We start from the raw sequence: 12716 nt of genomic DNA, 5'->3' as shown, positions 1-12716 counted from the left end.
TGCTGATTTTCATGCAAGATAGTTTTGTGATTGTGTTTCTCTCTACAAGTGTCATAGGCCATACATTATCTGATTTTGTTTCTTTTACTGATGGTCATTCCATGTCAGTTCAACCAAGCCATAACACCTATCACCTCAGATTTTGATGAAAATTGTTACATTCTATCCCTGTAGTGGTTTTAGTAACCATGCTATACTCTATCTGTAGTTTTTATTTTATAGCTGCTCAAATATTTGGTGCATTTTCAGTGTTTTCTATTTCCTAGGCATGCTTAGCGGAATGTCCTTTCTTACTAAATAATATGTATCTCATTCACGAATCAACCAGTTTTTAACAAATTATACAGCTAGGTCAATAAGAATATAATGATTACAGAAAATATGTGTGTGTGTATTTATATAAATATATATATATATATATATATATATATATATATATATATATATATATATATATATATATATATATATATTATACATATATATATATATATTATACATATATATATATATTTTATACATATATATATATATACATATATATATATATATATATATATATATATATATATATATATATATATATACATATATATATATATATATATATATATATATATACATATATATATATACATATATATATATATATATATATACATAAATATATATATATATATTTTATACATATATATATATATAGACCCTTAAAATGTTTGCCCGAGTGCCAAGAAAATTATTTATGATGCCTTTCCCGCATTTTTTGGAGAAAAATATGGTTTATTATTAATTTAGCATTAAAAGGGAATGAGATAATCCCAAGGTTATTTTTTTCTAATGATCCGAGACAACTTTTTTTGTCCTCCGAAATAAAAATGGCTCTTTCATTCCTTCTTCGAAAATATTGACGTTAATGCGTAGTTTTCACAAAATGTCTCCTGGAACTATATTTTTGGTAATATTCTCAAGCGATATGATTCCTATAAAACTGTTGAAAAGAAACAAATTTGCAGAATTTAAAATTTTAAATATTATTAGTTTATTTTTGTATAGAGTGGTTTTTTCATTTGTTTATTATATTTTTAAGCTATAAATTGCATGCACTGGTAATAACCAAGTATTTAAATTATTTTGTAATATTCCATTTTCTGTTTTGCTTTACATTTTAAATAATTGTCAGAGTTAATGCAATAGACATTTTCTTCTATGTTTAAATAATGTCACAGTTAGTATTCATCTAGAAGCTTAAAAAATTCATGAACTCAAAATTAGATAGGTAATCACTCTTCCCAAAAGTGAGATTTTTATGTCAGTAAGTCATCAAATTTTTAAAACTATTTTTAGTCACTCATTATCTACCCCTGAATTCCTATGCCTCTGGATAAAATATTTCAGTATTTGTGCAAGTAAATTTTGTAGAGTCAATTGGTATAATCATGGCTATAATGTAAGAAAACAGTAGCACACATCTTGAAATAATAAATTTTAATTGTTGAAAACCTTGAAAAAAACCTGAAATCACAAGCCATCTAATTGCTGGCAACCCTGATTCCCATTTCTTGTCATTCTCTCCCATGATGTGGACTACCACCACATTTCATGCATTAAAAGTTCAACTAATGATTAGATGGGTTACAAGATGATGTTAACTTCTGTGTTGGAAACAATGACTCTCTCCAAGAGAGGAAGCCAGCCAACTCATTTCCTGCCTCTGCAATATCTTTTTGTGAAATACTATGAATATCCTGTAGTGGATTGGATGGCATTTATGACAGAATTTTTCCTTAAATATTTTCTGTTAAGGTGGGCGAGAGCCTTCTACCGAAACATCAATCAGACCTGTTGGCCAATCTCGTGAGGGCAATTGTGGCACAGCTAAGAGAGAATCCTGACGAATTGCGTTCTGTACCATTTGTGGCCCAAGCCCATGTTCCAGGGTACTCCTCTCCCAAGAGGACTCCAGTACCAGAGCAGCCATTCACTCAAACCACCCAGGGTGCGGTAGCACCTCAGTCCTCAATAATCCCTCCATCCACATCATCTTCTTCATCGTCTACTTCTTCCCTTGGTTCAGATCCATTCAGGGTAAGTGAGGCATTTTGTTACTGTATTAGTACGAGAAATGATTGACTATTCCATGAGGTCTTCGGCATTGTTACAAGATTATTACAATTCTTATTTTATGTTAGTAATCACTGCCAAAATATTACATTTATACTTCTATTTTGCATGAATTCTATGCGGAGTAATAATTTCCAATTAGATCTGTTGCGCTGCCAGACCTTACCTTAAGATTTAAGTATTAATGGATTAAAAACTCAGACACAGATATTCCCTTTACTCTAGGTTCCTAAATAAATGCTATTAAAATCCACAAATTCATACTTTAATGACATTCATGAAATATTTTCTCTTAATTGCCAATAAAGATTAGATATACATTGTACCTTTAAGTCCTTAGTGCTAGTACAATCATGTGGGTTGCTGTTAATATAATTCTGGAAGTAGCTCTTCTTTTTTAATGGGCCATCCATCAGATATGCAAGGAAGTGAGGCATTGAAAGTATGTTCAAGCATTTCCTTTTTTGGGACATAAACATTCAAAGAATAATGCCTAAAAATTTGTTGGTTGAAGTATTTTTATTGGGCATTACAATTATGTGATTGGAAAATAATTTGCTGAGCAGCCAACTAACAAACATAAATATTCCATATTTTATTGCTATAAGATTTGGCGAATAAAATCAATATGTCATAATAACATTAAAGGAAGGAATAGCTAGTTTTATTAAAAACTGCTGGTAAGCAAAATGCAGCAGAACTATTTCGGGTACAAAATTGGTAAGCGTTACAAAAGTACAATCCACATCAGGAAGAAATACAGAAAATTATGGGCTAAAAATGTGCATTTTTTGTATTTTTTTTTAATTTTAGCACTTTAATGGGGTATTGTTAGCTTGTGGACATGGGAGAGGGGTAAAATAACTTGATAGTGCAAACTATTCACTAGTGTGTTCTTAAAACATACCATCGTGATGCTTACATTCATGGAATTTTACATTCAAACAACATTCTTGATCATCATTGGTGACAGAAGCATTCAAAGTAGTGGAAAAAAAATTGAATTCATATTGCTCTAATGGAAGTGCTAATTTTATCCCCTTGCAAAATTATGATTCCCTAATTTAGTATATTTCAAGTTACTTCCGTGGTGAACATCCAATGATTCTAAATGGAATGATCCAAAGATAAACTTTGCTTACTTAATGGTTGACACCTAAATTTTGTTGATTGTAATATTTTATTTGACAAGGAGGACATCTGAAGTAATTATAGGCCAGATTATCATGAATAGAAGAATCAGAGGCTACATGTTCTCTAGAAGTTTGTTTCATTTGATCTGAGCAAAGCCCTCATAAGGGACCTAAGTAGACAAACCTTTAGTCAAGATATAAAAAGGCTTATTTCTCGTAATGAGTAGAACTGTGTAATGATCAAGTTATGTCCATTATTATTAGATCTAATTTTTATTTATTTTTAAATAAAATAATGAAGACGTTTATGCATCAAATGTAATCATTAAATGTTTTTTATTCTTTATTTTTTGAAAAATAATAATCTCCAGTGTTAGAAAGTAAAAATATATGGTACAACTATGGAAATTGCAGTTTTTTTTATTTCCTTATACTTTCCGAGATCAAGGTTTCCACCAAGTTACTCCAGAGACTCTTTGTAATATCTTCAGTATTAAACTGGCATCACTGTCATTGTAGAAGATAATTTCAGGTTGGAAGAAAACATTTATTTATTGCTTGGAATGTATAACTAAGAATTGTGTTTATTTTTTAAAAGACAAATTAGATGTGTCAGTTCTTCTGGGGCTGTTTTTGTGGCAAAATTGTTTCAATGTTTAATATTATAATTTTTTATGTTAGCTGTTATTGTCTATTGACTGTCATTTTTCTCTAGACACATTAACTTCAACATAAATGGTGGAAGGCTTATGTAAGTAACAAGTGCACTAAATAATTATATTTTCCTGTCTCACCTCTACTGTCACTAATATATAATGGCTTATAACAGTCGCAGCTTTGCACAAAGTTAGAAATGTTAGGTCTACCGAATTTTCATGTACAGTAGATGATCATCCATCTAAAATATTCAGGATTTGAACTATTTAAGATAGTTTTTTAAAAGCCATATATTTTGATGACATAAGATATTTATTGCAAAATTGTTTTTTCTTGTTGAGGAAGATTGATGAATGATTCCTAATCCCAAAAGTGCTCTTCAAATCTTGATATAAGTTCACATTAAGCAGTATGAGTTTGCATGAGAACTCATAGAATTATAGGAAGCAATTAACATTGGAAAGGATATTTATTGTGGCTACTGCAATTTTAATCAACAAATGAAAAAGTTTGAATTGATTTCCATTTTATTTTATCCAGTGTACTGTTGTTCAATGAAATCAAAATGATGAATGATTGCACTGAAAGTACTGTGTTATTCCTTGGAATAAAGAAGTTGTGGTAGGTTTCAAATAAATTTTAAAACTTTGAACTCTTATGCAGGAAAAGGCAAAACGTTTGTCATATGTAAATTATTCCTTCGAAAATTCAATCTCGCCAAAGAGCAACGTCACATGATCATTTATGTAACTTAGTGTAGAAAGTGCTGGATAGAAGTACACAAATCAAGGAACTCTGCTAAAAAGCTCCAAAGTGTTATTTCCTTAATGGTATTGCTCTGTTTGAAATGCCTACTCCTTGAAATCACTTTTTTGTCACACCGAGAAACATTCTCTCTCAAGATAATTTGTATTGATTTCCTTGTAATAAATCACCTCTATTATTTCTGAGGCAGTCATAAGATACAGCAGGTGTGCAGAACAAAAAAATATTTTGGCATCATCTGATTTTTTCAAATCCAAAAATGCAATAAATGTCATTGCATTCATTTCGATATTTTTCCAGTGGTATATATGTATTTCACTGGTCATCTTCTAGGTCTTTAAAGTCTTCTATATTTTTAATGAACTCTGAAACTCACCAATTTCTGGGGTCTTTTTGTATGTAGATCTTTTACTGCTGCATATAAATCTACCATAAGTATGTTGACTGCTCAGTTATCTTCTTCAATGCCATTATGATACTTTTATCACCTCTGTTAAAATGTTTTCAATATTCCTTCCAGTTCTTCAATTTATTTAAATCTTAAGTTATAATTTTACCTTTTTCCCTAAATTGTATTCATAGTTTGCTCCGTTGTGGTTTCTCAATAATGCATATATAATTTCACCCTTCTTATGTATGTAGATGTACTTCTGATAAATTCTTTGGGCATAAATCTGTGACTTTCCTTGCCTCATGGCTAAAGCACCTTTGCCTTTTTTCTCTTGGGGAACTCTCTTATTCTCCCTTTCATCAGTTTCTCTTCTCCTAAAAAAAAATATTATATATGCACATTTTCAGTTAGTATTAGGTACTTGAGAGCAATGAGAGAATGACATATTTATTCTTTACAGAGGTATAAACGTTTCCATCAGTTTTTGATCAACATACTTCATTACAAGACATTTTTGAGTTTATTGGAATGTATCTTGTAATGGTTTATGTTAAAATTCATATGAGAAGAGTAGGATAAATGATCATCTACTGTATATTCATCAAGGTTTATATTGGTTAATTTTTAATCACTTTTATTCTATTTGTCATTTTCATTTGCAGAATATTTTGATGTGTGTTCTAGGTGTATGATACTTAAAAATTCCAGATGTTAACTCTGGGATAAAATTTAAAATATACCACTGGTCTTTTGAAGTTCATTTACTCATGAAGGTGGCACACTTGTTTGTGGATATATCTTACTTCAAGATGCATTTCTTGCGATTAATTGTAACTCCAAGCCTCAGTTAATTTCTACCTTTGTGCAAATGATGGGTACCTAGTAACCAAGCTGAAATGGAGCTAATGGTTAGCTTTAATTTTTAATTATTTTTAACTGATTAATAAATTTTTACCTAGTGAAATATCAGTGCATTCATATCATCAGAAGTTGAGCTCATTCTTTCACTGAACATTTTGATAGGTTGTCATATCATTAATTGCTATTCTCATATATTGACTTTATTACTCTTGTTGGTTAATTGTTTGTCCATTTGTCAGCCTTTTAATTGGTGTATGGTATATTTATTGTGTATGCAATGATTTCTTTGGCGTTTCCATTTTATCAATTATTTCAGTTTCAGACTTATTCAAAAAAGTGTCGTGGCATGTTCCATCAATGTGTGCTGGTGTAAGCATCTGTACTGGAAAGTGTACATAAGTTTGCATGAATGTAAGACATATCAGTCCTTACTAGGTTTGTGTTCCAATATGTCCTAATTATCGCTAATTGTGGTATGGCTTTCTAGTAGTTCTTGTTTTTTGTCCAACAGACAAAGTTTGGTGATCATTGTCTTCCAACATTTATCTCAAAAAATTGCTATCCTATCAGAAAATTTGACCTTTAGTTTGAGCGTAATGCATTTTGGTTTTTTAAAAAATAAATCCTTCTTTTCATAGTCGGGCTGGCTAATTAGTCCATCAAGCTTGTTCGAAGCAGCAATTCAGAGGAGAATTCTGCAAAAACATGGTACATACCACATTCACTGGTAGTAATAGGTCAATGCACCAATCTGTGAGAATTTACATCACAAAAAAAATCATTGGGACTCTACCAGGATTTAAATCTTTGTTAGATAAATGAGATCTAATTTTCATAAACCTCCTCAAAAATTTACCTTGAAAGAGAGAGGTTTTGCAATTTAATTGGTGAATATAGCAGTGAAATATCAGGATATCTGGGTTCTAATCCCATTCAACGAGTTGATTTATTTTAATGGATATTTCCACGCCGTAATCAATTTACCTAGTCGATAGTTCAATTCAAAATAGTCAAAATGCTGAATGGATTTGGTGATGAGAAATTTTAAGCCATGAGTGTAATATAGTTTCCTGCTTTCAAAGAAATTATCAAGGGGTCATTACGTGGAAGCTGTCATATGCACATGTAAAGTTCAACTGTTTATATATTCTATTGTTTCAGGCTTCACTTCGTGGAAGTAATTGATATCCATTATTGAAATAGAAAGAAAGACTCGTACTTTTCCACAGATTTTATTATACGGCACGACGCGTTTCACCAACTTGCGGCATCATCAGGTACAAATTTGCAAAACAGACAGAGCAAGCATATATACCCTCAGGACAGAGTGGGGGCGGGGAGGGTTGGAAGGATTTGAGGGGGGTGGGGGCTCGCAGGTGCGTTGATGGATTGTTTTGACCATTTCCAGGATAATTTCTCGGAGAGGAGTGGGGAGGGGTATGGGAATAATTGCTCATTACAGAGTGTCGTGTTGGGGTTCACCAAGTGCCTTCTAATCTCTAATTGCTCGAGAGCGTCCATTTTTAATCCTTTTGGGAGTGTGTGTAATATCTCTGGGACAAAGTCACTGCTGTGGTTGAATTCTAGTAAATGCTTGGCGAAGAGAGAGTTGTTATTCTGATTTTTGTGACACCTAGCGTGTTCCTTGACTCGTAACTTGATATTCCTGCCGGTCTGACCGACATAAACGCTGTTGCAATCCTCGCATTTCAGTTTATAAATGCCTGATTTGAGAAGGCTATCCTGGGTGTCTTTTCCATTGGCTAGAAGTTTGGAGAGGGTTATGGGTGAGTAGAAGGCTGCTTTGAGTGAGGTGGGTAGGCAGTTGGAAATCCTATATGAAAGATCTCCCAGAAACGGGATCGAGCACCACTTAAAATCTTTAGATACTGCGGGCTGAGATACGAAAATGCTTTTTATGGCCATTGCTTTTTGTTTTTTCCGTAGTAATGTGTCAACTAGTTTGGGGTTGAAACCATTGTTGGTAGCTATATTAGTGATATTCACGAGTTCAATTTTGAAGTTTTTGGGGGAAAGGGGGATGTGTAGGAGGCGGTGGATCATGGAGTGGAGGGCTGCGTGTTTGTGAGAAAAGTGGTGTGCGGAATCATTAGAAATTATATGGTCTGTATATGTGGGTTTCCTATAAATTGCAAATTCGTGTCTATTATCCCTAATTGTGATTGTCAAGTCGAGGAAGTTGATGGTGCCGTTGACGTCTTTTTCCATGGAGAAGGAGATATTCCGATGAAGAGTGTTTAGGAAATTAAGGAAGGAGTCTAACTGTCGGTTGGTTCCGGTCCATAGGCATAGTATATCGTCCACGTAACGAAACCAAATAGCCCACGTTTTTGTTATGCTGATTGTCAGCATTAAAAAGATGTTCTTCTACAGAATTGAGGAAGACTTCGGCTAGGAAGGGGGACAGTGGGGAACCCATAGCTAACCCATCCGTTTGGCTGTAAAGGGTGTGGTTGAAACTAAAATAATTCTGGTTAACTGTCATTTTGATGAGGGGGACCAATTCGTCTGAGATATTTTGGGCAATGGTGGAATCCTTGAGTAGTTCTTCCACCCTAAGCAAAGTTTCCGATATTGGTACGCAAGTAAATAAATTGCTAATGTCGAAGGAGACTAGCCTTGCTTTTTCCGGGACATCAATATCTTTCAATTTTCGGGCTAGCTCTATAGAGTTTTTAACTCCATATTTAGGTTTAAAACCTGTGAGATCTCGGAGCAAAACGTCTAATTTTCGTGCCAGAAGGTGTGAAGGGGCGGACACAGCTGAGATGACAGGCCGAATAGGTATGGCTTTTTTGTGTAATTTGGGGAGTCCGTACAACCTGGGGGCGGAGGGGTTCATTTGGATTAAACTAAATTTTTCCCTAGCATTTAAAAACTTACACTTGAACACGGCACGTTTCACTTCACTTTGGAAACTCGCGGTTGGGTCTTTGGATAACGGAGTAATAGGATAGACAACCCGCTTTTCCAGCCTTCAGCAACCGTGTTCAAGTGTAAGTTTTTAAATGCTAGGGAAAAATTTAGTTTAATCCAAATGAACCCCTCCGCCCCCAGGTTGTACGGACTCCCCAAATTACACAAAAAAGCCATACCTATTCGGCCTGTCATCTCAGCTGTGTCCGCCCCTTCACACCTTCTGGCACGAAAATTAGACGTTTTGCTCCGAGATCTCACAGGTTTTAAACCTAAATATGGAGTTAAAAACTCTATAGAGCTAGCCCGAAAATTGAAAGATATTGATGTCCCGGAAAAAGCAAGGCTAGTCTCCTTCGACATTAGCAATTTATTTACTTGCGTACCAATATCGGAAACTTTGCTTAGGGTGGAAGAACTACTCAAGGATTCCACCATTGCCCAAAATATCTCAGACGAATTGGTCCCCCTCATCAAAATGACAGTTAACCAGAATTATTTTAGTTTCAACCACACCCTTTACAGCCAAACGGATGGGTTAGCTATGGGTTCCCCACTGTCCCCCTTCCTAGCCGAAGTCTTCCTCAATTCTGTAGAAGAACATCTTTTTAATGCTGACAATCAGCATAACAAAAACGTGGGCTATTTGGTTTCGTTACGTGGACGATATACTATGCCTATGGACCGGAACCAACCGACAGTTAGACTCCTTCCTTAATTTCCTAAACACTCTTCATCGGAATATCTCCTTCTCCATGGAAAAAGACGTCAACGGCACCATCAACTTCCTCGACTTGACAATCACAATTAGGGATAATAGACACGAATTTGCAATTTATAGGAAACCCACATATACAGACCATATAATTTCTAATGATTCCGCACACCACTTTTCTCACAAACACGCAGCCCTCCACTCCATGATCCACCGCCTCCTACACATCCCCCTTTCCCCCAAAAACTTCAAAATTGAACTCGTGAATATCACTAATATAGCTACCAACAATGGTTTCAACCCCAAACTAGTTGACACATTACTACGGAAAAAACAAAAAGCAATGGCCATAAAAAGCATTTTCGTATCTCAGCCCGCAGTATCTAAAGATTTTAAGTGGTGCTCGATCCCGTTTCTGGGAGATCTTTCATATAGGATTTCCAACTGCCTACCCACCTCACTCAAAGCAGCCTTCTACTCACCCATAACCCTCTCCAAACTTCTAGCCAATGGAAAAGACACCCAGGATAGCCTTCTCAAATCAGGCATTTATAAACTGAAATGCGAGGATTGCAACAGCGTTTATGTCGGTCAGACCGGCAGGAATATCAAGTTACGAGTCAAGGAACACGCTAGGTGTCACAAAAATCAGAATAACAACTCTCTCTTCGCCAAGCATTTACTAGAATTCAACCACAGCAGTGACTTTGTCCCAGAGATATTACACACACTCCCAAAAGGATTAAAAATGGACGCTCTCGAGCAATTAGAGATTAGAAGGCACTTGGTGAACCCCAACACGACACTCTGTAATGAGCAATTATTCCCATACCCCTCCCCACTCCTCTCCGAGAAATTATCCTGGAAATGGTCAAAACAATCCATCAACGCACCTGCGAGCCCCCACCCCCCTCAAATCCTTCCAACCCTCCCCGCCCCCACTCTGTCCTGAGGGTATATATGCTTGCTCTGTCTGTTTTGCAAATTTGTACCTGATGATGCCGCAAGTTGGTGAAACGCGTCGTGCCGTATAATAAAATCTGTGGAAAAGTACGAGTCTTTCTTTCTATTTCAATAATGGATTCAACTGTTTAGCCTCCTCAATCAGTTACAAAGTTTGTATATTTGCATTGATCATGTGATTTTTGATGCACTCATGAATATGTTAAGAGAAGTCATGCTTTCCAGTAATTTTCAGTAGACACTTTGATAAATTCATAACATACAAAATGAAGTAATGCAAAACAGAATGAGATACATTTACTAGAGCTTTCCAGGATGTTTTATCTATATGCTATGATTTTCAATGCTTATTAATAACACATAAACTGTAAGTGAATTTATTATAACTTTTCCTCTGATTCTTGACTTATAATTAGAAATGTGACTTAATGTTCAGAGCCTAACTTAAAAAAATTCAGTTTATAATAATGCAATGGAATTTAGACAATCAAGTTGTGACTGCAATCATTATGTTCTTATTTTGATCACTGACATGTGTGCGCTTGGAAAACTTACGCAGTCTGTGCTATCATTGGTACCGGTAATGTATTTCTATATATGTGATTCACAATTCTTCTCGGAAAAAAAACAAGTATGTATTGAATGAATAACAAGTTTTTGATCAAATTCTATTCGTTGAATTCGTACTTCTGTTCAATTTTTTTACTTGTTATTTTTTAAATTTTTATTGGTGTTGTCAAGATTGAAGTTGAAGTTTGCTATCTCAGAATCTTGGACTATCTTTATTAAATTGTTAATCACTTCAATTTTGATAAGTGATGGTAATAGTTCTATTTTGTACCATCTTGAGTAAATGTGTATGTATAGAAACAGTGGCAAGAGACAGATACCTTCAAAATTAATTTTAGTTTATGAGGCAAAAACATATTTTAAATGATGGCATAAGCTAAAATTCCACAGAAATTTAAAAAGTTGAATAATTTTTCTTTCTAATAGAAATTTTGCTTAGTAGAAACAGTAGCAGTAAAACATCAAAATTATGACCCCTCTATTGACGTAATGCTTAATCTACTTACAGTTTTATTGTCTGAATTGATTTCGGTGTAAATTATTACTGTAAATATTCATTTTTCATGAATCAAAGTTTCTTTGCCTTAGTTCATTAAGTATTGTGTATCCATATGTGAAATGTCCTCAGAGCTATATTAAATGTGTCGTATTGCCAAATGAAAATATGATGTTATGGTATTAATTTTTTGTATGGGCCAAAAATTTAAAGGAAAGATATTGTAGGTAACATCCAATGAAAGTAATTCTCACCAAGATGGTGCTTGAAATCATATCTTATTAATGTGTCAATTGATTAATGGGTGACCCTGCGCCATTCCTCCAGCTGACTTGCATTAACGCTGCATATATTTTACGACTTGTATTTAGTTACACTCATAATTATGCCCCCATATAATATTAGATGGGATGTCCAGAAGCAAGCCAAATAGCTGCTTTGAATGAGCATTTTAAGAGAGTTTTCTTGAGGCTACTTCAGGTGCAATGTTCCATTTAGTTGTGACATCAGTCCATGTTTACCGTAGGCCAACGTGCACAAAGCCCCTGACGAATACTCAAATGAAAGTGTGCCCTGACTTTGGTGATACCAATGTTTGAGGAATTGATGTGGAATGATCTAAATGAAAAACCTGAAGTTAACAAACCCTCAAAGAAAAATTGGGTAAAAGGATGGCAAGTTTGCTATGAAAAACAAGAAATGTCGGAATATAGAAAATGAGTGATAACCTTGCTAGGATTGTGATTATAATGAAGCGAGCCTTAGCAGAACATTTCTAAAATGGAATGGCCTACCATATCTGCCCAAATAGAAGCCAGCATCAGATTTAAATTGAAAATGTTTTAAAACATTTTACAGGTTATGACATAAAATAAGTTTTAGTGTTAAGTACGCATGGCACACCCCCTACTAGTATTTAGGCAACCTACAAATCTACCACTTGACATTTTGCACTGGCTTATTTTTGAAACATGTATCTAAAATGGTTCTTAAACATAAGGAAAAATATTGTCTAGCTTGAACACATTATTAAATACATCGTTTTGTGTTGTTCCTTTCCATTAAAATTATAGAAGAGCATATATGTACAAATTACATTCAGATTTT

At 34.3% G+C, this 12716-nt stretch overlaps 1 protein-coding gene across 5 annotated transcripts in view; it reads left to right on the top strand.

Moving 5' to 3' along the window:
• The window catches only part of Wnk (Wnk kinase), a 128344-nt gene that overhangs the window by 35273 nt on the left and 80355 nt on the right, over positions 1-12716 (top strand). For all 5 annotated transcript variants that reach the window (XM_071594360.1, XM_071594363.1, XM_071594362.1 and 2 more), the window contains exon 13: positions 1804-2085. In XM_071594360.1, coding sequence (XP_071450461.1) covers positions 1804-2085 — 282 coding nt within the window. The remainder of the gene's footprint in view (positions 1-1803; positions 2086-12716) is intronic.

This window comes from Hetaerina americana, unplaced genomic scaffold (assembly GCF_022747635.1).
Source record: "Hetaerina americana unplaced genomic scaffold, ioHetAmer1.1.p SCAF_6, whole genome shotgun sequence".
NCBI lineage: Eukaryota > Metazoa > Arthropoda > Insecta > Odonata > Calopterygidae > Hetaerina > Hetaerina americana.
The sequence above is the reverse complement of the archived record's forward strand: the minus strand, read 5'-3'. Positions and strand labels throughout refer to the sequence as shown.